Below are 26,906 nucleotides of genomic sequence, written 5' to 3'. Positions count from 1 at the left end.
GCTTGTCTCGGGGAGGATGCAAATCGGGACCCGTCTCCTCGACTCCCGGCTTGCGATTCGTCGCGCCTTCTTTTACGAATGTGTAAATACACCTTATAAGCATCATTCATAAAATTTGTGACTGTTTTTTGGCATTTCCTTTATCAATCAAATAAGAAAAATCTACCATTCAGTGTTAAAGAACCGCTTTAAGTAACAAGTAACAAATGTTCACTACAAATATACCAAAATGAATGTGACTCTGAACTGACCAGTTGGTAATAAAATCCTTGATATTTAACAAATAAATATTTCTTTAATTACATAATAATTTCGTCTATGCAGATTTTTTAAATAGTACTTATAGCAATAAGTACATATTATTATCTTATGATGGTAACAGTAGGTACTTATAACTTTAAAATAAAATAAAAAAATTACCTTCTCACGCACTATTTTAACTTTGTGTCAAATTTCATGTAAAAATGCGATTTTAGTCCTTATTTTAAAGGTGAACCGTACTTTTGACATGTCAGTTGAACCACAGATTTAAAATGGCGCGCGAGAAGCCATTTTTACGTACTATATGGCTGAGATCTATAGAGAGCACTTTGACTTAGCACAGTGCTCAAGTGTGTGTTTGACTTAAACAGTGTTATATCGCTAACATAAATCTGTCAGTCCGAGCAAAGTATGCTCAATAGGTCTCAACCATTTGAAATGTCAAACTTTGAGATTTCTTTATTGTGCTGCTTATTTTTACGCAATTGTATTATTTAGGTATGTTGCTAAATCATTTTTCCTTAAAGTGTAGGTAAAAAGACTATCATAAAAAATATAATTAGCTGTTTTAATTAGTACGTTTGTTTAAAAATAAAAACATTAAAAAAACATTTGATACCTATGTGGCATGTTTAAAATATTGTCGATGAGTTGAACAAAGCGTTCACTTGGCAAACGTTTCCAAGACGTATGCTGAATTATTATTCCAGGCGTTTTTATACTCAGATACAGTAATAATCACAGAAAAGGGTTTTTTAATCCGAAAATCAATCTAACCTTATCGAAACTAAGCAGCTAAGACGCTAAAATTGCCTAAAAAGAGGTAAAAAACTAATGAAAACCCAGACGTACTGCAATGTATATATCTATATTATAAATGCAGAAAACAACGAAATATAATCTTCTTTAAATCGCAGGAAAAGCTATAAGTTATAGAAAATTATAAGTTTACTAACAAAAAGTCCTAAAATATCAATCACCATTATCTTTGCCGCTGGAAGCACGAAATATTTATGTTCTTGACTCTTGACAATGAACTGTCATGAAATAAAATTATGCTTTGATACAAACACAATGAAGTAGTTGTTCGTAAGCGCTTGCTAGCTTGTCTGAAACTCTACACTTCTCAATGTACTTACTGTATACACAGGCTGCTTCAAAGTTTAAACTATTCAATTGTAATAAATACACACTCATATTATATTACAGTAATAATACCACTTTTATAGTCGCGTCTGCAAAATTTGCGCAGAAAAGCGCAACCTAACGTCGACTAAAACCGAATGTACACCAATGAAATACAGACCTTATTACTTAACGTTATGATTTTAAATACAAGAACGACAGACTCGTGCTATCTCGCTCATAATTCGCGCGTACAAAGCATGGCGCGTAGGCAACAACCAATAGAGACGCACGCGCGCTATGAGCAACACTGACATTTTCGCGTCATTCGAAAATAAGATTTCGCAGGTTCATCGGCGTTTCAACTAGCAATCCTCAGATTAACATCATTGGTTACGATATTAGCGTAATGCCACACAGTTCCGGGTTCACGTTGGATGACATGGGGAGGTTATTTTAGACCGTACGAGTCGGACACACCCTGCACACCTGCAGAAGTCCGTAGGGATTTTTTCCTCCCCCGAAGAAAAAAAAAAGGTACATCGGCGTAATTTATAAAAGTGGTAGTACTTGTAACTCTTCAACAATACCCATACAGTGACATTTAATTTTAAGTGAAACAAAGTAATTATTGCTTGGTACCGTTTTGGCGTTTGCCCTTTATACGTCAGCTTAATTTTAATCGGCGGCGGTCTCTGACGTACTGATGTAGATACTGCCATAAGAATCAAAAGCACGCCCCCATCACGGAATGCTATGTGACTAGCCCTTTATTTGGGGCAACCCTTCTGTCTAACGAAAGCTGAGAGTGAACTTTTAGTGTTTGCAGAAACCTGCAACACTACGGCAAAATATCACAACGTGTTTTATAAACTCACCTGGTTTTGATATTAGATTTATTTACTTTTTTTAAAGCATATAGTCCAGTTTAAAATGTTTTCTGATGTGAACCTTCGTAGCAGAAAGCAGAATCAATGCATATAATAAATTATGTTAAGTAATCAGCATACATGCTTACACAGTCAAAATTTAAAGAAATATATAAACTATCAAATACGTTTATTCCGAGTCATAGAGAATAATGACCTAATTTGTTAAATCCGCCATTTCTCACTATCAGCTTCACTAGACAGACTTTATCTTAGAAATTAACTATATCCATCTTTTATATAATAACATTTAACTGCTTTGTTCAATTTTACTAGGATCTCATACCGGTCACACAAATATAAACCTTAACTCCAAACATCAGCGGAATATTTCTTCATGGACTCCAATTTCTTGAGGAATTGTACAGCTTCTGTTTCCGAGCGGCCGCCTATCTCTTGGACAGCTTTAATTACTATGTTACGGACATCCACAGCCATATTTTTAGCGTCCCTAGAACCAAACAAATAAGAAACAGTCATCGAAATTATTATAAAGCAAATTAAACAGTGATGTTTTGCTACTTTCAAGCTTAGGAGTAATGTAATTATCTAAGGTGTGAGCGCAACTAATTAATTTTTTGCATCAATATTTTCACCTTGATCAAGGATAAACTTATAGGTGCATTTTATTTTTATAAAAAAATATGTATACAGGCGGTATTTTATAACTTCCTTTTGCACTTATGAATAGAGCACTTAAACAACATGATGACTCAGAATTATGGCTGTCAATATTAATAATATGACATTATTTGACAAGGCTTTATCTACTAGCAAAAAAACGACCGTGAGAAGACGTTTCGACAAGGTTTCGACTGCAGCAGATGTATAATAATACTATATACATAGTACGCTAGATATGCGATTGACGACGTGTTTTTGTAGCAACTTAAGTATCGCCATTTTGGCACTGATAGCGATGAGCGTCATGTTGGACGGAACATGGGTGGACGAAACAAGCGGTGGACCAACAAATTCCTGAAATGCCGCCAACGCATCGGCGGTACCTCTGGTGCTGCAAATGTTAATGGGCGGCGGTAATCACTTAACAGCAGGTGACCCACCTGCTCGTTTGCTCGCTGTTTTTCTTTTAAAAAAAAACCGGAAACAAAATCAAAATCAAGATTTGAAAGCCCTGAGATCTGAGACCCAGGGCGGACCGCTCCCTTCACCCCACGCCTAGTCCGCCGCATTATATTTATTCTTATTTAAAGCACTTTTGAGTTTTAAATACTGCCAGCCATCAAGGTTAACGTGGTTGGGATGTTAAGCAGATAACATCATTGTAAATAGCGTAAGTAAGGTCGTTGTTGCAGGACAAAATTTCCTTAAGTTGCATAATGTTTAATGGTAATATAAAATGTGTAAAATATAGTGCGTATCTACATTTTGAGAACTCACTCGTCATATTTGGTCTATGTGTCAACTGTTACGTCAAAACTACCATTTTAGTCCCTAATTTAAATATGAACCGTACTTGTGACATGACAGTTGACACTTAAAGCAAATATGGCGATTGAATTCTCAAAATTAATGTCTTATAATATGAATATTTAAAATAAATAGAATATGACCTTTATATGACCTTTATGTATTTGTAGTTTGTACCTTATTAACAGCTAATAAGGTACAAACAAGGAGTCACTTTACTCACCCGCATATATAGAAATGTCCATTCCTCTTCCCAATAATATCCCAAATCTGTTCTAAATTCTTCTCTAATAAGTGCGTCACGTAAATTTTTTGCGGTTGATCGCGGGAGAAGGCAAGATGCAGTGTAACATCGCCGTTTTTCTCAAACTCTTCTAATTCCTAAAATGAATAACAAAGGTTTGAAAAAATACTTGCAGCATCAAAGGGAAAAGAAAGCATACGGACGTAAAATTCGGTGGTAGACCAAAAAACCTTTTTCCTTTGTAGGCTTAAATCTTTTTTAGACTACTTTCGGAGATGGGCTTTAACTAAGCTATTTTATTTTTGGTCATCGTCAAAAGACGTCCACAGCTGGGCCTAGACCTCTTGGACTTCTACCGCGGACGCGGTCTTGTGTCGCTTGAAAACAGCGATTGTGACTCATTTGATGTCGTCAGTTCACCTTGTGAAAGGTCTGCCAATGCAGGGAGGAGACTTACCTGGAAGATGATTAGATGGATGTTCTGATAGCGATGCCGCCATCCGAAGTAAAGCACGGAGTGACGGAGGGAAGGGCTTAGCACGCGCGACCTGTATTGAGGACAGGGAAAGGGTGACTCACCTCCTGGTGGATGAAGTCCTGGTCGCGGTGTTTGCAGCCGAAATACAAAACGGTATCGTTGACGGAGCAGTCATATGTGCACGAACTGTATTGAGAGCAGAGAGGGGAAGACTCACGTCCTTATAGATGAAGTCCTGGTCGCGATGTTTGCAGCCAAAGTAGGATACGGTGTCGCGACGGGGTAGCCCTGCGTGCGTGACACTGAAGCGAGGTATTGAAGGCAGGGCGAGTAGACTTACCTCCTGGTAGATGAAGTCTTGGTCGCGATGCCTGCAGCCAAAGTACAACACGGTGTCGCCGACGGGGCGGCCCTGAGCCCGTGCGTGCGCTCGCTCCTGCAGGAAGCCGCGGAACGGCGCCAGCCCCGTGCCAGGACCCACCATCAGAATCGGCGTTTGAGTCTGCATCGGCAATCTGGAAACACCATTAACATCATAACAATGTCGTCCAGACCGAATTTTGACTATGGCGGCCAACCTTCGCAGGATTAGCCATCTGCGCGCAAGATACTATAGTGCACTAGTATGTGCATAAAAACGGGTGCACTGTCTATTCCCGCACTCTCATAGTGCGATGGGACGGCAAATCCGATACGACCTGAGAGAGATCAGTTGCAGGATCGACTGTGTCCATGTGGAATTGGGTTTTTTTAAATACTTGGACACTCTTTGATATTCCGGCACCAAAAGTAGCCTATGCCTTTGTGGCGTGTGGAAGTCCCTACCTGAGAACTATGGCCAGCATTCGGTTCATAATGATGATAGTGATAGTTTGATGGGATGGTATGCCGATACCAGCAGAGACATATCAGGCGTAGGACCGAGTGATGGTTTTACATCCTCTAGTAACACGCGCGTGTAACGCCGTTTACTTTCCAACTGTGGGTTAACTTTAATTTTGCCCCGACTCGGGACTCGAACCCAGGGGGGATCGGAGTGCAACCGGATAAGCTAGCACTAGATTAACGAGGTAGTTTTACTTATAACAGTTAGTACGAACGTTTAACTCATAATCACTCAGCTAAGGGCCATAGCAGACACGATGACTTTCGCATCAACGATCGGCAATTGAGTAGAGTCTCCACTATAGATACTCCATATTATTTACTATTTCAATACAGCGATCGAACGCAGAATGTAGTCAAAAGGACGATGCAGCATTAAAGCAAACGCTAAAGTGCGCGATTTCAATACAGTGATCGAACTTCTGTGTTCGTCAAAAGTCGTCAAAAGGCGGTTTTCAGCATCGATGTAGTGGCCAAATCCCCGATCGCTGATGTTAAAGGCATCGTGTCTGCTATGGCCCTAACACACCATTCAACAAACAACTATCGTCACGTAGACATCGGGCAAGGTCAGCAAGTTACCGATACAACTACGCGCGTCAAAAAACTTATTGCGTACCTACCTACGAGTAGGTATGTTAAGTAACTTCGATCATGTGTTTTTCATATAACGTTTCCATATTATTATTTTGTTTTTCATGTAACGATTTTATATTATTATTTTCTGTACCTTTTTTGTAAATAATAATTAATTTGTACATAGCAATTTTTTGTATAATATCTAATAAAAGAATATCTATAGTTGCGTAAAAAATTAGTCTTTCTTTATAGTTTATAGTTATAGTTCATAGCCGAGTTTCTTGCTGGTTCTTCTCGGAAGGAACGGCATTCCGAACCAGTGGGAGATTATTTTGATGATTCAAAAGCACCTGTAAAAGTTTAATAGAATAAAAATATTTGTAATTGAATTGAATTGAATAGGTGCATAATAAAGTAGGGCTGGCGGTCACATCCTACTTCCTACTAATAATACAAACGCGAAAGTTCGTATGTATGGATGGATGTATGTTACTCTTTCACGCAAAAACTACTGGACGGATATGACTGAAATTTTGAATGGAGATACCCTGGATTAACACATACCTAGGCTACTTTTTATCCCGGATAATCAATGAGTTCTCACGGGATTTTTGAAAAACTATTTCCACGGGAACGAAGTCGCGGCCATCAACTAGTTCAACATATGCACGTTGTGTGACACATACACCCAGCGTACATCAAATACATAAATCGAATCTCTCGTAATACTTGTAACTTCTATACTAATATTAAGTCTATATCGTCAGGTTGCACATTATTCTTACCTACCAACTAGATTAAGTATTGTGTACCTACCTTACCAATTTGTCATTGTGCTGGTTTTTATAGTTTTTTTATTATGTAACTATAATAAGTTAACGAAGTGCCCGGTAAAACCGACTGTGGTTTTTGTGGCACTGAATGTAACAAAAATGCCCCGTATATTTTATAAGTATAATAAATATCAAAAAATAAAAAAACATATTATACGGAAGCGTGACTGTCTGCCTGTGTGCTAGCTTTTCACGGTCCATCCGTTTAACCGATTATTTTACCATTTGGTCTCCAGGATCTCGGGGATGCACAAAGGCTAACTTTGTGTCCCGGAAAATTGAAGAGTTTCCAAAGGATAATTAAAAAACCTAAATCCACCTGCATGAAGTCGAGGGCTTCATCTATAGGTAGGTATTAAGTACAGGGATACATTGCATCCTAAATACGAATATAGGATAGTTTTAACCCAGAAAATAAAAGATTTCGCACTGGATTTTAAAAACTTACATCCATGCCGACGAAATCGTGGTCATCATCTAGTTAAGTAGGTATAAAAAATACTAACTAATGAAATAAAAAATAAAAATTCAAAAACGCTGCGTCAACCTCATTAAATACTGGATATATTATTATACATGTAATCAGTTAAAGACACTCTTGAATCGCAAATTAGTTTAAATGTGAATTCAGAATAATAAAATAAGTACAGTACGAAATAAGTACTTGTGCATATAAAGTCTTCCTGAATGAAAAAACTGACTAAAGCAAAGCTGTTTTGAGGACCTACTTCAAAATGGAAATGTCTACACTCTAGATGGCCACAAATGGTTTTTTAATATAATCCTGCCACTAGTGAAGTTATTGCATATTTTAAGCGTAATTTTGAAGTGTATATAATATCATTTCGTAATTATTAGAAAGACTTATAAGTATTTAGAATTTTCATATCCTATAAAGTTCGCTTCGCCAGTTGAGATATATTTTTGCAGTAAGTACCTACTTATACTACTGTAAGAATATCTCAAGTTAGTACTAGTTGTAACACAGACTATACTCTTAAAGTTAAGGTTACTTCACACCAAAAATATCACGCTAATATTATAAACTCTACTTAACTAGTTCCCATGGGATTTTTAAAAACCTATATCCACGCGAACGAAGTTGCGGGCATCAGCTAGTTTAACAATCAATGATCTATTGGACTAATTTCGTCATCTATCTATACCTACATAGATAAGACTGCAACGGAATGATTTCTGTCCAGTTAAATTTTTGTTGATAATCCACAAATATGAACTGAACAAAAAAAATACTTATAATGAAGACTTAAGTAGATACCGTGTAGAGATCTGATGAATAGTTTCGAAGATGGATGATGAAACTCCTTAAGAGGGGTCTCTCCATCACTCGCTACATACAAACGTAGTTCCAATTTCATTTCAATATTAAGCCGCCAAAGTCCATGAAATTTTGCAGACATATTCTAGAAACTAATATCTATGTCTGTGATTTTCCAGATTTCTGTTAAAATATTCAGTTTCAAAGTTACGCGGTCTTAAAAATTAAGAGAGAGCCCTGTTAACGGGTAACATCAAATCAATCGCGATGAATGTAATGGGCTTTGTAAAAGTAGGCATTTAACCATGTTATAATACACAACATAATATCTATATTCTATATAAATAAATAAATCCGCATTTCTCCCCTACTAATTTACAAATTCGATTTAGGACATTTCACGATGAAGTATTTCCATTAAGTTTTATTAAGTATGTGCATATTGTCTTTTACACATCCCCATTTGTATATGGAATACGTGAGGCCACCCGTGCGAAGCTGCGCCGTGGGCCGTGGATCAACTAGTTTTCAATGAATCAGAATTCCGATGCATACCTAGTAAGTACCTACATACGTAAACGGTCAAGTATCACGAGTATGTTCATGACACAGTAGTAGCTAATATATAATACGTCTTCCGCCTCCATTTGGCAGCATGCTACGAGGTCAATCCCATCAAAAACAATGCTATCGGTAGTTAACCTTTTACCCTGATTGGTTTATCCTTGATAGTTTTTGGAGGTCGGTATAATACTGTTGTGAAACTGGTAAAATATATACGTGTGCTATTATCGGTTATTACTTATAATATGATATCACAAGCGGTGATAACCTATTGGTAAAGAAGTCAGCCTCTTATTCGGGAGGTCGAAGGTCTGACCCTGGGCTTGCACGTCTGACTTTTCGGAGTTATGTGCGTTTTAAGCAATTAAATATCATTTGCTTTAATGGTAAAAGAAAACATCGTAAGAAAACCTGCATGCCAGTGAGTTCTCCATAATGTTCTCAAAGGTGTGTGAACTGTGAAGTCTGCGAATCCGCACTGGACCAGCGTGACGAACTATGGTCTAAATCCTTCTCATTTTGAAAGGATATCCCTGCTCAGTATTGGGCCGGCGATTGGTTGATCATGATGATGATATCGAAAACTTTAAATATTTGATGGAAAGGTTCCAAGTTGAAGCCACAGTCGGTCTCGAAGTCAACTTAAACAAAACTAATGACTTGAGAAATGACATGACAGACTCGCGCACCAAGGGTTCCGTACTCGCGTATTTTTTTCGACATTTTGCACGATAAATCAAAAACTACTATGCATAAAAATAAATAAAGATCTGTTTTAGAATGTACAAGTAAAGCCCTTTCATATAATACCCACGTGGTATATTTACCTTACTTTGAAAATTTAAACACATTTTAATTTCTTTTTTGATGGTGAAACCACAAATTCACGGTTTCGAATTTATTCCTTTACTTGTGTTATAAGACCTACCTACTTGCCAAATTTCATGATTCTAGGTCAACGGAAAGTACCCTATAGGTTTTCTTGACAGACACGACGGACGGACGGACAGACGGACAGAAAGTGATCCTATAAGGGTTCCGTTTTTCCTTTTGAGGTACGGAACCCTATAAAGTATAGATTCAAACTTTCTACATCAACGTTGTTGCAAATAAATTTATTTATTTATGTCCGTCCCTATACAAACTTCGTCAAAATCGGTTAAACAGACAAGCAAAGCAAGCAGACAGAAGGACAGACACCCTTTCGCATTAATATTATAATAGTATGAATAAAATATTAAAGTTTGCATAAAAAAGATGTAGTATAGTTATTATACATTATTTACAAAGAAACTCTACCACTGTGCCGCCATGAGAGCGCAGCGAAGGCGGTCGGTGAAGGCTAGTAAGTAGTAGCTATTTGTATCCGTGCGGTAAAATTTCCACGTCCTGACGCGACGGTAGAATATTCGCTAGATTTCTAGAAATAACTGCACCTGGAAATGCACTTGAATGACGGCAGGATTTCTTCGTAAATACAGTAGGGTCAGCTAGGTTCTAAGCAACGCGGTTGCGAAGTCACAATACTGAGAACTTCGAAACGTAAGGGCCACCTGCACAGAGCCTGCGTGTATGGACTCCGTCTGGCAATCGAAGCACCTCTCCCGAAGGGTGCAGCTCAAAATTTGCAATACAAATGTTAATTCTGTACTGATATTAATTGTACGGCTACGAGACACGGAAGACGAAAAAATATCTCTTGAAATGAAATGAAACGAATGAACGAAAAATCAATTTATTCGCTGAATATGAGTTGTTGAGTTCAAAATAATATTATAGCTAAGTTTATGCGACCTTCATATTCTACTTAAATCAAAGTTGTCTGCGATACGTTCTGAGGATATTTTGCCGGGGGTCATAGACCTGCGAAGGTTAAGCCATGCACAACCCATAAGTACACGTATAGTACGCGACAGGTTCAAATGGTAATCGAGGTATAAGGCGGGGGGACGCCCCGCACACCAACGCTCCCCGCAGCGACTTAGCGCGGGGGTTGTGCGGGTGTGCCGGGCGTCCCAACCCCGGTTGCTATCTCAACCTGTCGCGCACTATACAAATTCTATAACGTCGAAAATTAATGGATCGAGCATTACATCAGTCAAGCATCGGTACACCTGGCAGACGTTAGATTGAAACCAGCAAGGCCAAAGAAAGCGTGGACGGCCAAAACAAATTTGGCGGCGTACTATTTTTTTAGTTGAGGCAAAAAGATCGGAGAGGTTGGAGAAGTATAGTGTCTGCTCACTGCCCCGAGGGCAGACACGGAACATAAGATTTAATGATGTTGAAATCTACATGCTCAATCAGAGAGTTCTAACCCGTAATAGAGCCACATCTTTATAAACAATTGCATATTATGAACAACGAGATAATGCCCGCACATATTTAGGTTTTTGAAAATCCTTGGGAGCTCAGATTTTCCGTGATAAAAGTAGCCTATATCTGTTCCAAACGTCAAAATAGGCTAAGCGGATGGGCCGTTAAAATGAAATAGAAAGACCGGCAGTCGACACTCAGACAACTTTCTTGATCAATAATAATTAATTTGTTAAGAATAAGAATAATCAGAAGATTAGACTAGTATTTTTACACTTCTAAACGTTGATTCCTTCATGTGCACAATCGGAAATGGAAGCAAAGGACCTTTATTGTATAACTTGTGTGCCAGAAATATTAACTACATAATTATTATGAGATTATTGTAATAAAATTATGATTAGATAAGAAGGTTCTGATAAGAAAGTCGAGAAGGTCGAGGATTATTTTATATTTTAATGAATAATGAATGATTGTTCCAATTTCCTGATAGAATTGTTGGTCACGGTGAATTTGCAAATACCGTTAGATTCTAATAAATCTAACAGAATCATTCTCGTGAGATTGTAAACGACCCAAAGATGTAAATCTCTCTACTGTGAGATCTATTTATTGGTTTACAATTTCACGATGAGACCAATGAGATGAATGAGATTTAGATATGTCACAATGAAGTTTGTTTGTACTTTAATCTTGAAGAAGTATGACTACCTGAAAGAAATGACAAGAAGCTGCAAGTCTGACTCACCTGAACTGAGACTTTCTAACATAAACAGGTACTCGTGGGAAAGGCTTGTCTGGCTCCGGCTTGTTCTCTGCTAGCCAAGTGGTGGTGACTCCCTTATTCACGCGTCCAGTGGGAGTCTTGTACTTTACTACTACAGCTGTCACGTGGATTGTCTCAGGATACAGCTGGAACAAGCAACAAGTAAAGAAATCCAAACTTGTAGATTTAGGCCTCATTCGCACGAGAGCTATTTTTAACGTCCGTTAAAAAAGCGTTCAAATGAGAAATGCATTCCCAAACTGTATCTGTTCACACGTCAACGCTTTTTTAACGCGCACTTTGTATTTTCAGCGCAACACCGGGTTTTAACGCAACGCTTTTTTTTGGGCTTAACATTCTTAAATTTTCGTTACTATTTTTTTTTTCTATTTTGGCCTGAAACAAATTAATCCCCACCTGACTAATTATACAATATATCGTATAAATATTATATAGCTAGGCTTACTTTTCCATTTATATATTTGCAATAAAATTTGTATATAAATTCTTAAATAAAGATTTTTTTCCAAATTTTTAGTAACTTTCATTACCTTAGGACTTGATGAAATGGAATAGTATCTTGGCTGAAGACGAGGCAACAGCTCACATAGATGGTCCAATGGTGGTTTACATGATTTGATATCTTCCAAAATATGGACAACATTCCTACAGGCATCAACCACAAATGACTGGTACAATGCTTTGCCTTCTTGAGAATTTGTGGCCATGAGCAGTAGTTTCTTTTTATCCTAAAATTTAAAACATTTGTATTTTGTGCTTGTAAGATGTTTTGTTTTCGAAATGAAATGAAATGAAATTTATTTATTTGCTAAATATGCGTTGTTAACAAAGGTCTTATAATCTAAAATAGTCCCTGCATATTTACTGAAACTTCAGTATGCAAATATTAATAATATACTCTACAGGTATTTTTTATTTGTATTACAACAAATAATGTAGGGCATATTACTCAATGTTGATTATTACTATGTTCTTTACATAATAATACTATTAAATTTTATTCTATAAAATTACAACTAATAAACTAAAACTAGAATTATATAAAATTACAACAAACTAATTATATGTCTAAAATAAATGAAGCACTATGATTTCCAAGATATATAATTAAGGAAATCTGAAATAGAGTAGAACGATTTATCGCACAACCACTGAAAGAGCTTCCTTTTAAAAAATGTCGTCGGTAGCTTTTTTATATTTATATCTAATTTATTATAAATTTGAATGCTCATTGCGTAAGGCGATTTTTGAGTTTGTCTAAGATTATATTGTGGCATTATTAGTCTATCTTGATTCCTTGTAATACTATTTTGGTTTACATCGGATTTTTTGACAAAATACTCCAAATTCTTATGTACGAATACAGACGTTTCATATATGTATAAAGACGGCAATGTGAGGAGTTTATATTTTTTAAATATTAATCTGCATGAGTCAGTTGGTTTCATAAGAAGGATACTTCTGATACACTTCTTCTGCACTATAAAAAGTTTGTTAAAGTCAATTGAAGACCCCCATATAACAATACCATAGCGAAGGTTCGACATAATATACCCATGATATGCAGAAAATGCTGCTTCAAGTGATACAGTTTGTCTTAAACGTCGAAGTGGGTATATAAATCTGTTAATTTTATTGCAAATGTCATTAATATGGTATGTCCAGTCACAATGTTGATCTAGTCGTATCCCTAAAAATTTCATGTTATTATCCATGCCAATCGATTCATTATTATATATAATTTTTAGTTGATTAATTTCCCGACGTTTTGTTTTAAATTGCATATATTTAGTTTTATTTACATTTACTGATAAATTATTGCTTTCTAACCATTGTATGGTTTTATTTAAGGATTCGTTTATTTCATATTCATATACTTTTTTGTCTTTGCATGGTATAATAACAGTTGTGTCATCTGCAAATAAAATAGATGGATATTTTATACAAGTAGAGAGGTCATTTACATAAAAAAGAAACAAAAGAGGTCCCAAGACACTTCCTTGTGGTACCCCAAAGTTATTATTTGCATAGACTGATTCATAAGTATTAATCGTATTATTTACCCGCTTTGATATCACAGTTTTTTGTTTTCTATTAATTAGAAATGATTTTATCCAATCGTGAATTTTGCCACGGAATCCATAACATTCTAATTTATTCAAAAGCTTTTGGTGATTTACTAAGTCAAATGCTTTTGACATATCCATAAATAATACAGTAATAGCTTGTTTTTTATCGATTGATTCTGTAACTAACTTTATTAATTTGAATATTGCTGTTGTAGTAGACCTATTTTTTCTAAATCCGTGTTGTGTATCAGTTAAAATATTAAAGTGTTCAGCATAATTATACATTCTCTTAAAGACAACCGTTTCAAAGATCTTTGAAAGTACAGGATTTAGAGCAATTGGCCTATAATTTCCAATTTCATCTTTTTTGCCCTTTTTGAAAAGAGGTTTTATAACGGACATTTTAAGTCTTTCTGGGAATACGCCTTGTTCCATTGAGATATTAATTATATGACTTAAAGGCACTGAGATGGAATTAACACATTTTTTTAATAAAATTGTGCTTATTTCATCGTAACCTGTTGAATATGTATTTTTCAGACTCAAGATAACTTTTCTTATTTCATAAGGGTCGGTTGGACTACAAAACATGTTATTTTCATAGCTTTTTAAATTTTTTACAGAGCTGTCGAAATTATTCAATAATTTATTTGAGGTTTGTATAAAATACTGGTTTATTGTTGTACATATGTCTATAGGATTGTATATCACTTCATTATTCTGTGTAATATAGTTAATTTCTTGTGATTTACGTGAAACACCTACTTTTCTTTTAATAATGTTCCAAGTAGCACTACATACATTTTTTGAATTATTAATATATTTTTTGTTGCTCTGTCTTTTTCTATAATAAACACAGTGACGTAGAATGTGGGAATATTTATTATATAAAACTTTTTTGGTATGACTCTCACGATTACAGCATATTTCAAAGTACATTTGTCGCTTTTTTTTGGAACTAACTCTTAAGCCCTTTGTTATCCATTTTGCTTGCTCTGATTTCACGTTATTTGATATCTTAATGACGGGAAAACAGAGGCCATGGAAAAGTATTAATATTTCATGTAGTTTATTAAATGCTTCATTTGTATCGTCTTCTTCTAATATTTCACAAAAAGAAAGGCTTTTTATGCAATCAGTGAACTTATTCATGTTCTCGTTGCAGTAATCTCTTCTGAAAGTATGTGTTTTTCTTGTGCGTGCTTTCACATATTCATTTGTTGTATTAAAATGGAAAGATTGTGCAATATTATGGTCTGATAGACACAATTTATGAAGTAGGCTTTTACCTTCCTTGATATTGGTGATAATATGATCTATGCAAGTTTTGCTTGAGGATGTTATCCGCGTTGCATTTTTAATCATATTAACGAGGTTATAGTTTGATAAGATTTCTTTATATGATTTCGTAGTGTGGTTATTGTTGAGAATATTTATATTTACGTCACCACATATTAATATTTTGAATTTTTTATATTTATTTGTGAGTGTGTGTAGAAACGTGTCTAATTTATTTAAGAATATTTTTACATCCGATTGAGGAATTCTGTATATGCATATTACGACAGTATTTAGCTGATTCAAAATTATACCACAGCATTCAAAGTCTTTTTCATTTGCATAGCAATCAAGATCTTCGATTGGCTTGTAATCTATCCAAGGGCGAGTCAGTATACATACCCCACCCCTTTTTGAAGTTTTTCTGGAAAAACAGGATGCTAAGGAAAAATTGTTCAAATGTAGATTAGATTCTTCTCCAGATAGTAAAAAAGTTTCTGACAAGCACAGTACATCAATTTTTATTGAACTCATTTCAAGATCATTTAGTGCAATATCTATATTATCTACTTTATTGAGTACTCCAGCTATGTTCTGATGGAAGATGCCGAACTTTCGCGAAAATTTGAGTTCGAGTTTTGGAATGAGGTTTTACATTTGGGTTGACCTTTTTTATTTGTGTTGTCCTTTAATTTTGGGAAGTAATAAGGGATAGTTCCTTTTTTTGCACTTAATTGTTGAAGTGATGTGCTGTAACGTTTTCAATACATAATTACAAAGATACCTGCTGTACTCAAGTGGTTAGTTGACGTAAACTCGACTAGGTTCTTCAATAAGGTAGTGATTGTTCATAATAGTATAATCTACCGATACATTGATAGTGTATAATAGATTATAATATTATTATTCAAAGTGCAATTGGGCCTTGTCTATTCTAATCTGTACAAATATTATAACTGCGAAAATGTATCTGTTTGTCTAATAGCTTTTCCCGGCCCAACAGCTTAACCAATTTTGATGGGTACAGAGTTAGCTTACATCCCGGAGACGAACATAGGCTCCTTTTTATCCCGGAAAATCAATAAGTTCCGACAGGATTCTCAAAAGCCAATATGAATATTACATTTGAATTTTAAGATGCTTTTCAATATTAGACAGATACCTAGAAAACAATAAAAATTGATTTAACATAACATTACACCAAAAAACATAGACACCTACCTCTTCATCTGAACAATACTCGACAAGCTCTCTCAAAATGTGAGTTCTTGGCATGGCTGTGATTTCCACATAATGAGACAACGCTGTCCTATAAGATGTGGGGCATGGGAATGGATGTTTCTTTGTGCTCTCTTGATCAGTATTGATGAGGGAAAACACTTCATCAAGATCAGCGCCCGTCAACTCACCCAGGCGGTCAACCAAATTATTATCATTTATGGGATACACAGCCACATGATCACCTGCAAAACAATTCTTACTACAGAACTACCTATAATTGGAATTATGTGTACTTAGTACCTTAATTTTCATTTCATGTCAATTTGTTACATGTAATTGTCAGTGGTAAGTACTAATTTTCAAAAATTGCCAGTCAGTGAGGACTGTTGAAAAAATAAACTTTTTTTGAAAAATTAATTTTAGTATCAAAAATCGATCTATCATTATAAATAAAAACCCAGCCAAGTGCGAGTCAGACTTGCGCGTCGAGGGTTCTAATGATTCCTTGGAATTGGTTATTGAAGGATAAAGAGTCTTACTGACAAAATTTTAATTTACAGAGTCGACAAAGTTTACATATTGTCTCTTCGATTTATTGAGTATGCTAGATTTGTATTCAAGTTACAGTGTGTATGTAAGAAATAGTATATCACAAGGAAATCATATTCACTTCAAGTTATAGTGTCTAAATAATGGGAGTTGTACGGTTTTTGTTACTTCAGCGGAAGCAAGTAGTTAATTACTTTGGCTTAGCAAGGGTTTAGAGTTAACACGGTTTAGAGTTAAAGAGATTCCACTGTACATAATCAAAACTTTTCAGTAACTTAAACACTTACCTGCTTCATATCTCATATTGGAGCCTGCAATATTTAATTCCACATGTAGACATGATCTATCACCACCTTTGTGGAGTTCTCTGTTCACTACGATTTGTGCAAGGAATGGATTCTTGGCATCGTAAGGCCTGAAAAATGTATTAAGTCTCAAGAATTTGTATAAGTTTGTGTGCTGTATTTAAACACAACTCATTTTGCATTCATTTTCTAAAGTTGAATAATAACATGTAACTAACTAATAACAATAAACTGTGGGACATTACTATGCAATAAAAACATTAATGGTGCATTTAAATTGACAGAGTTATGTTGCAGGACATCTTAGCTGCTTTGTATATTTATACAATTTTTTTATAGTCACATGGATAATAATAGATATTGATCTATTCTATACCCAACCTTAAGCTAGGGATATATCAAGCAGAATGCAGTGTGACATAATATGTAATTGTTAGGGGATATATCTATATAGACAAGATAGAGAAGAGATATCCCCATAAAATTAACTCTCTTTTTCACAAATATATTTATAGACAGAAAAACAGTTACCTTATTATTATAATCAATGACTTTCTAAGCAAGGACATCGCACTGGCGCGCATAACAAGGGACCAAGTAAGTGTGCTTATACTCGGTGTAAGCACACTTTCTTCATTAGTCGCATGTTGACTGCAAAGCTGTCAAGACGCCTAAATGCGCGATCAAAAAGTGCCAAAATAATACGTTAACGACGCAGAAAAGAGATGGTGTGACTTACCACCGGTAAGTTAATTTTATTTACGTAAGATAACATGCGAAAAAGTGTAAAATATTTAGTAAAACCATTGAAAACACTAGAAATATCTAAAATTATTTACAATGTTCCCATTCCTTTCTCTCACGCACATCGGAAAGAGACAGATGGAAGGGCGCGTCACGAATGTCGGAAAAACAAAACTGTGGAGTAGCTTTTTTTTGTTCAATGTAAAATCTATTGGCCATTATTGTATCACATTTATTTTATTACTAGCTGTGCCCGCGACTTCGTTCGCGTGGAATAGCTCTCAGCGCGCTTTATATAGCCACGGACGCTCAGGCGCGAGGCGTGTATCTGTACGTTAAAAATGTTCGCCGTGATTCTTTAAATTGACATAACTTTTTTATTTATGAACCGATTGACATGAAATAAACACTAAATGTTAAGTGAAGCTTACTACAATATATTAGTGACAACCGTATCTAAATCGAATAAGCCGTTTCTGATATTAGCGTGCACAAACACACAGACAAACAGACAAAAAAAAATTAATTACAATTTCGGGTTCGGCATCGATAAAAAAAAAGTAGCAGGGGTTGTTATTATTAACAACCCCTGCTACTTTTTTTTATATATTTCCATTGTACAGACACCACTTTTCTACAATTTTATTATATGTATAGATAGATCTTTTGACGACCTCCAGTGCGCAGTGGTAACGCGGTGGATTTGTATGACGAGGGTCCCGGGTTCGATTCCCGGCTGGGCCGATTGAGATTTTCTTAATTGGTTTAGGTCGGCTGGTGGGAGGCCTTTGGCCATCTTGATTCAAGGCCCATCTTGAATCCGCCATTTTGGTTTTATTTTTCAGCTCCCTGTCAATTGGATGAAGTTCTGAGTGACATTTGTTCGAGCACCCCCCACCTATCTTCAATACCCTGGCCGTGCTCCTCACCGAAATCCTCAATCATCAGCTCTATCCATATTTTTCCTCTGAATCATTTTTTGTCCTCTATACGAAACCATCGGTAAAAAAAAACATACAAAATTTTACAGAAGAGGTGATCAAATGAGTCAGTCAGTCAGTCAGTCAGTCAGTGAATCAGCACGAGCAGAATAGTATATAGTAGATATAGATATAGTATAATAGTTTCGTATTTACAAAAACGAAAAATCTCTCAAAGAAATAACAAAAATTAATAGTGCTACACTACTCCATTCCATTTTTTGTTCAAGTTTGCTTCTAAAATCACCTTATTCAGCTTCGGGTACAATAATCGATTTACATTGCGGCTTAATCACTGAGGTTAGTTTACAGGACTTGAATGTTAGCGGGAATGTATAAATGGAGCAGTTGAAGCTACATAGGGTGAATTTAGAAACGTGTGCCATGTTTGGGCTCTTGTGTTGTATGCCGTGATGTGTCCATGCTTAGAAAGTCATTGATTATAATAGTAGAAAAATTAAATTAAGCAATGATGGCCTAGTGGTTAAGGTGTTCCCCTCCTAGGATTCAATTCAATCCCAAGCACACAACTTTTTATTGTTATATATTTATATTTATATTTATTTTTCATGTACCAAAATTGTAGTTACAAAGTTAAGATAAATTAAGCTATGTACATAGGAAATGCTTATCTCTAAACAGAGATTTCTTCCAGCTTCCCCGTGCAGGTTGTGAGTAAGGTGCATAAATACGTGGAATAGGTCCCATGGTACTAGATTTATAAAATGGTTAATACAAGTGCTACACAATAATATTTACACAAATATCTTCCGATAAATACCAAAATAAAATACTTACATACAATAATAATATAATAATAAATATTAAAAATATTAATAATAAATATATAATAAATATTAAAAATAATAATATATAAATATATTAAAAATATTAATAATAAATATATAATAATAAATATTAAATAATAATATAATAATAAATATTATAATAATATAATAATTGTTATGTCCATTCAAGCAATTAAGTATCACTTGCTTTAACAGAATGTCTTGAGGAAGCCTGCATGCCTGAGAGTTCTGCATAATGTTCTCAAAGGGATGTGAAATCTATCAACCACACATGGCCAACGTGGTAGGCTACAGCTAAATACTTCTCATTCTAAGAGAAACCCATGCTCAGTAGTGAGGAGACAGTGAGATGATGATGAGAGAAAATTAACTTACGGGCGTTGATTCTGCAAGGAATGTAGTCTAGCAATCTCCCCAGTGAATATCTCATGTGGTTTGAACTCCTCAGGAGCATGAGTCACTAAACGGAACTGCCGAGTCAGTTCTTCTTCTCCTGTGCTCTCAATGTTGTATTTTTCACAAACTGATGGCCAAAACTTATCTTTCCATGTTATAAAGTCATCTTCAATGCTATAAAGTAAGTTATATATAGAAACTGAGGAAATATTTTAAGTAAGTATGTATAATAAAATGATATTCAGTGTTTAGGCAGTTGGTAATTGACAAAGTCAGGTCATGAATATTGCTCTCTTTTTCCACAACACTTTAGTCACAATGACAACAATGATACAATTTAGAACCACAGGTGGTCCGGCTCTACGTTAAGATCTGTCAACCTAGCCTAGTTTAAGTTCTATGTAGAGCTCACTATTTTTAACCCCCGACCCAAAAAGAGGGGTGTTATAAGTTTGACGTGTGTATCTGTGTATCTGTCTGTGGTATTGTAGCTCCTAAACGAATGAACTGATTTTAATTTAGTTTTTTTGTTTGAAAGGTGGCTTGATCGAGAGTGTTCTTAGCTTAATGGAAGAAAATCGGTTCAGCCGTTTGAAAATTATCAGCTCTTTTCTAGTTTTCTTATAGAGGTTTTTGTGTCGGCGGTTTTTAAATTTTGAGTTATTAAGTTCAGTTAAAACCACTTACAAGATTTAATGACACATTGTTTAGAATGATATAATGGTTATAATAACCAAAACATAAGTTCCCTTTTGTAACATAAACACTTAACAGCAGTTATTACAACTAATGGTTTTTGCAAACAAATAATCTGTGTCCTTCAATGTTATTAAAACCGATTTTGACTGTGATATACAAAAATTATAAAAGTAAAGTATATTGTTATAAATGTATGTTATGTTATGTAACTAGTTATTTCAATTTTATGATAAACTGGAAAATTCTTCTTCAATAAAATTTCCATGAGAAATAGTTAAAACAAAGATATAGCACTTGCTTCACAGTTCACACATACTTAGCATCGTCGTCTCCCAATCCCAGCTCATACACTCTTGTGGCTCCCAACTCTTCAAGGCGTTTGTCCACATAGATAGCCACTGCATTGTAATGCTCATAAGTTTTATTTCCGAGTCCAAACACCTGAAAAAAGGTTAAGGTAATGAAGACTCCAGACTCCCGGCTTATGGACGGATGAACTACAAAAACTAAAAACATCCAGAATAATTATAATTAAGTATTATTGGTGAATATCAACCTATGTATAAATACTTTCAATAAATAAAGTTTTTACTTATTCCTTGACTTAATAATTTTAACATTGATAGCAAGACCTGCAACAGAGGTTAGAAAAAAATTTCAATTACCAAGTGTAGAGTTTTCGTACCATGTATCTTAATTTTAGTAGTGGCGATAAAATTTGTTTTCTAAATATAATTTTGGTGACATAACGTGGTAAAATTCGTATAGATCTTGTTACTACATTTATAAACATTTTATTATCATCTGACGTGATTGCTTAAACACTATAATATTATATGAGCGTACTCAGACATTTCAGTTACATAACAAAAAGAACATAATATTATATTGCAGGTGTTCATTCACACTTCTTTCAATATTTTGTTTGTAACAATAAATCCCGCAGTTTAGATTTTAGTTCGTTTTGACATTATTAATATTTTCTTTGTCATTGTCAAGTCCGTCGATGTTTTTAACTGCCTTTACGGCTCTGGCTTCTAGCCCTTATACGACGCGTACAAGTCACAAACGACTAGCCATAATTATTATATCACTTAACTGTCATTTGAAAAGTACGGTTAGCAAGAAAAGAATTTTGCATACAAAACTTTTCATAGATTATTTCATTCTATGATTAAATGTTGCATAAACACCGATATTACTTTTTTTTTTTTTATCTCGTCTGGCTTTACATAGATTAGCCAATGCCGATATTACTTATTTACTATTGGTATATTTAAATTCAAGTATAACGAGTATTTAACCAAGGACGATTGGCAGAGGGAAATAAATCATGTGAAACGAACCGAGAAGAAAGATAAGTACCTATTAGAAAATCAGTGTGAGAACTTTAGTTTTATTAAAAACACTGGTAATAAAACACAATTTTTTGTTTTAAATACATCAGCTCTTGGTAGGTTTTTAGATCCTTTATAAGTCCATGTTCTATTTTTATAAGAGAAAGCAGCTGTGATAATGATAAGGATGATGATTACTGTGAGATCGATCGTGACATCAGTGGCATAATTCGGACTAGAACTACATTCAGATTAAGTCATTTTGATTCTTTTGTAAGCACAGAATTTTGCTAAATCCATACTTCCACATTCCATACTTATTATAAATGTAAAAATGTGCCCATCTGTTTGTCTGTCGGCTACCGTTTCACAGCCCAACAGTAACCAATTTTGAAGGGTACAGAGTTAGCTTATATTCTGCTTCTGGGGTGGGGCATAAGCTTCTTTTATTCCCGAAAGTCAAGTTCCCATGGGATACTAAAAGGCTGATTTATATTCTAGTACAGAGGTAGTTTGCATCCCAGCCCTGCTAGCATGGGCAGTAGATAAAAATTATATCCCCGATTATATCCACAGATTTCTATGACATCAGTGGATATAATCGGGGGATATAATTTTTATCTACTGCCCATGCTAGCCGGGCAACAGTTGACATAAGCAACTTTTATCCCTGAAATTCCCTCGGGATTTAAAAAAAAACGTAAATTCACGCCGACGAAGTCGCGGGCATGCCTTAGTACTACCTAATTGGATCATATTATCTTCAGCGGCCACGTCGTTTCTCAGATGGTCCACGTTTTACAAGGTACGGTTAGCAAGTTGCTAGTTAACCGTATTTTTCAAATGACAGTTGACAGATAAAGAATTAATTTATTGGGAGTCTATTCCTACAAGATTCTTACTTTGTAGGTACGCGTTATAAACCAGTAGTCCATTATCCAATATGAAGTTGCAATTGCGGTATACACAGGACAGTATACGGTTTTTTCTACAATACTGCGTGATACTGCGCAGTCATACGCCTCGTGTTCAGATTGGACTACTTTTCCGCGCGTATAGATAGGTACCGAATGGGTTTACTGGCGCGGCGTTTATTACGAACGTCACTTACGAGGACCTCAAAACATCATCTCTAGAACATGTCTAGAAGTCGTTGCTGAAGAGTATGAACCATTAATTAAACGTGTTTCGCATCAACATGGCCACGTGATATATGTGACGTCACAAACAACCAATTTAAATATTATATCTTTATAGGTACCTACTTACGCAGCAAATTAACATTATCATATTTTATCATTCGCTCCTCGCTACATAGTAGGTACATAAACACTTACACTTGGTTGTGAAATCACACAAAGGTCTCTTAAGTAGTTAAGTTATTCTGATGATTTGTTCATCACTACCCATTATTATAAATGCGAATGTGTGTTTGTTTGTTGGTTTATCCTTCAATCACGTTAATGGATCGACGTGATTTTTTGCATGAGTTTGAAGAACTGAAGAGTGACATAGGGTCTTTCATTTCAGAAAAATCAAAGAGTTCCCACAGGGTTTTCAAAAACCTAAATCTTAAGTGAACGAAGTCGCGGGCATCAGTTACGTAAATATTTAATAACGTCAAATAATTCTTTTTTATAAGTAAGTATTTTTAACTTTTGGATACAATGTATGTTACTTATATCGCACTACGTAAGGAAACTAAATAAACTTACAGCGTAATTTAATCCAGTTAAGTCCTGTTCATTTTTTAACCATTCGATAAAATCCATAGCGTTATCTGTTGGATCTCCTTCACCATACGTAGCTAAACAAAATACTGCTAGTGAATTTGGTATATCCTTAAGTTTAGTAAGCTCTTCCTAAAAATTTTGCAAAATAATTTTATTCAACATTGACAAGTAGATATCATAATTACTGGATTTTACGAAAACGTCGTAAAAAACCAACCATATCACATTCTTCTGGATCGGCGACCATGCCTTTCATTTTGTATCGTATACCCTCTTTGGCTAAACGCCCTGCAAATTCTTCTCCGGTTCCTGTTTGGGAACCATAAAATACAACGAGACTCCTTCCCGAAGATTGTAATTTTTTTATAAATGAATTTTCAGTTACTTGTATAGATCCTGCTGGCCTAGAAACAAATGAACTGAATAACTAACTATACCTATTTACCTGCATAATATTAAGTACTAATTCAGCCGCCCCTGCTTTGCACATTCAGCCTACATATTCCATAGATGTATTTTTTGTATTTTTAAAAATACAAAAAATAATTCACTAATCAGATTTTTCAATATTATGTAAAACTCATAAATTCAGAAACAAGCCAGTTATTTCAGTTGAATTTGAATTATTTTCAACACATTTTGTTGTCTTATGCACATTTAATAAGAATTCCTACAAATATTTATTTGTTTAAGTATCAATTACACCACACCACTATTAAAGAGTTGTGAAGAACAGACAAAACATGAAACTACTAGACTATAATGGCTGCTCATAATTATTATTATGTCATAGGTTTAGTTTTTTGTTGTAAGTTGGATAATGTATTTTGTTCTAATTAATCAATTAACATAAGTACCTAAGAGTAACATGATTATGATTATAATACTTAATATTTTTAATTATAGTCTTTTCTTTCAAAAGTGCAAACCTTTAGTTCTCTGTTGTATATTAGTGCTGTTATCTTATACTATTATCATTAATAGATTACATTGAGCATTATACTTTGTATGTTGCTGCAGTGGTATGCTGCATTACACTTGTAAATAATGACATGAAGTACCTATATGTTGCACTGTTATAATATTATTTATCAACCAATGTTATCCAACTATCACACTAATATTATAAAGGCGAAAGTTTGTATGTGTGTGTGTGTGTGTGTGTGTGTGTATGTTTGTTACTCCTTCACGCAAAAACTACTGGACGGATTTGGCTGAAATTTGGAAAGAAGATAGATAATATCCTGGATTAGCACATAGGCTACTTTTTATCCCGGAAAATCAAAGAGTTCCCACGGGATTTCGAAAATCCTTAATCCACGCGGGCGAAGTCGCGGGCATCGGCTAGTTATTATTAAGAACAAAAATTTATTTAAGTAGTTTTGTTTTTAGTGAACATGGTATTATTATAATAATTTTTTAAAATAGGTCATCATATTAATATGAACCATCAACAGGTTTATTGGAAGGTCTCCGATTGCTGTTGTGCCAAAAACGACTGGGAACTATCATGAAGAAATTAATAGGGAAAAGTTTACTTAATGGTTTACCTGAATGTTGCCTAGCATCCCGGAATGGTTTATTATAATCATGGACAAAACCCATCGATGTATATGGATTAGCCTTTCCCATACAATTCCGTCCGCAAAAATACGCTTGAATCTTACATCATCGTCATTGACAAAGTCAAGAGACTTTTGCAATTTCTCTTGACTTTTTGAGCGCGTTTTTTATCTTCGAAGGGCCCATTCCTATACATCAATGACAAAACCCCATACTGTTGATGCTGCCCGACAGCAGCAGCTATTCATTATGCACAAATCTGATTAGATATATTTAGTAAACCTTTTTATCTCAGGAAAATGTGTCTAAATAAAATTTTTAATTAGTTACTACTTAAACTCACATAGACTTATTAGGTGTGACTAATTTTGACAATATCTTTTTTTTTCAGTAATGTATCCACCACTATTCTAAAATGTCAAAAGCGCAGGAAATCATTAGAAATTGCAATAGACATTGTTTAAATGACAGCTTTAGAAACAGTGTTCTTGTGTAAATAGTACTTGTTTAGTTTTGTTTGTTGGTTTTTCCTATAATGTATGCCTCTAGTAAGTTTCACTTTTCCCTTCACACTAAGCATATACCTTTTATTTTATATCCTATATTTATATATAGGATATACAGTTGAGATATTACATTATGGTAAAATGATTAGAGCAGATGTTTTATTAAGGTAAAATAGTGTATATGTTGCACAATTATGAAGGTTTTTAGAACATACACAACCTGTTACACCTGCAGTAAATGGGTTTTCTCAAGTACACAGTGCACACTCGCATGACCGTATGACTATTGGCTAGTGTTTAGGACTCTACGGTTATCCCCTATTTCAAATTTGATCTCTATTGGATAATTTGATATCATAGCAATAAAAACATGTAACGACCAGGAACTTACTGAATAGCATAATTGCTGAGCAATAAGTCGTCCTTTTTACTTTCTTTTCTTGAACTATAAAGCCACCATACAGCTGCACCAAATAAGATGACAAGCATGATTATGTCGAAAGTACTAAACAGTGAACCACCGAGGGCAGCTGCGGCCGCTGCTTCTTTTAGAATATCCTGAGTATTTTCCGACATTTTGCAAGGAGTGTCCCGCTAAAAACTTAATTTGTACACGTTCAAGGCCACTTTTATCTGTCCCGTATCTACTTAGCACAAACACAAATTAACTTTTGGACCTCATCAAAATTATCACACAACTTACTAGTAACGCAACATAAATTAAACTGGCGCTACTCTACTCTCTGACCATAAAGTTTTTTTTTCTCTCTCGTCTGGGTTTACAAAGATTAGCCAATGTCAAGTTTGTAGTTAGTATTACCCGTGCGCATTAACATGGCACCTGGCTCGAAAACAACCCCTCCTCCCAACCCCCCGCGCGATGCCCCGCTCTCGCCGTTCCGCTACTGGTCTCGCACGGCGCGGCAGGACGGCGAGAGCGGGACATCGCGCGGGGAAGTGGGAGGAGGGTTGCCTTCGAGCCAGGTGCCATGTTATGTGCACGAGT

The 26,906-nt window shown here is 35.2% G+C and overlaps 1 protein-coding gene across 2 annotated transcripts; it reads right to left on the bottom strand.

Moving 5' to 3' along the window:
* Window positions 1-2,029: 2,029 nt before the first annotated feature.
* LOC123881157 (NADPH--cytochrome P450 reductase) lies at window positions 2,030-26,654 on the bottom strand. Of its 2 annotated transcripts, XM_045929770.1 has the most exons (12): window positions 26,292-26,654; window positions 24,049-24,235; window positions 23,814-23,960; window positions 21,078-21,202; window positions 20,042-20,236; window positions 17,116-17,243; window positions 16,280-16,521; window positions 12,242-12,439; window positions 11,673-11,836; window positions 4,809-4,983; window positions 3,970-4,127; window positions 2,030-2,766 (listed from the first exon to the last, which is right to left on the bottom strand). In XM_045929770.1, the coding sequence occupies exons 1-12, from the start codon at window positions 26,474-26,476 to the stop codon at window positions 2,622-2,624; spliced, it is 2,049 nt and encodes a 682-aa protein (XP_045785726.1). In that variant the 5' UTR covers window positions 26,477-26,654; the 3' UTR covers window positions 2,030-2,621. The 2 variants fall into 2 exon arrangements, with proteins under 2 accessions (XP_045785726.1, XP_045785727.1); XM_045929771.1 differs by lacking the exons at window positions 23,814-23,960; window positions 24,049-24,235; window positions 26,292-26,654 and adding an exon at window positions 21,447-21,747.
* Window positions 26,655-26,906: the final 252 nt, after the last annotated feature.

This window comes from Maniola jurtina, chromosome 3 (genome assembly GCF_905333055.1).
Source record: "Maniola jurtina chromosome 3, ilManJurt1.1, whole genome shotgun sequence".
Classification (NCBI taxonomy): domain Eukaryota; kingdom Metazoa; phylum Arthropoda; class Insecta; order Lepidoptera; family Nymphalidae; genus Maniola; species Maniola jurtina.
The sequence above is the reverse complement of the archived record's forward strand: the minus strand, read 5'-3'. Positions and strand labels throughout refer to the sequence as shown.

What these genes read in the sequence shown, in the direction of transcription:
- LOC123881157 (XM_045929770.1), bottom strand. Translation starts at nt 26,476, where the DNA reads ATGTCGGAAAATACTCAGGATATTCTAAAAGAAGCAGCGGCCGCAGCT. An exon ending in CTCAGCAATTATGCTATTCA is followed by an intron (nt 24,236 to 26,291) that starts GTAAGTTCCTGG and finishes ATTTGTTTCTAG; the next exon opens with GCCAGCAGGATCTATACAAG. An exon ending in TCCTTGCAGAATCAACGCCC is followed by an intron (nt 17,244 to 20,041) that starts GTAAGTTAATTT and finishes TACATTTTTCAG; the next exon opens with GCCTTACGATGCCAAGAATC.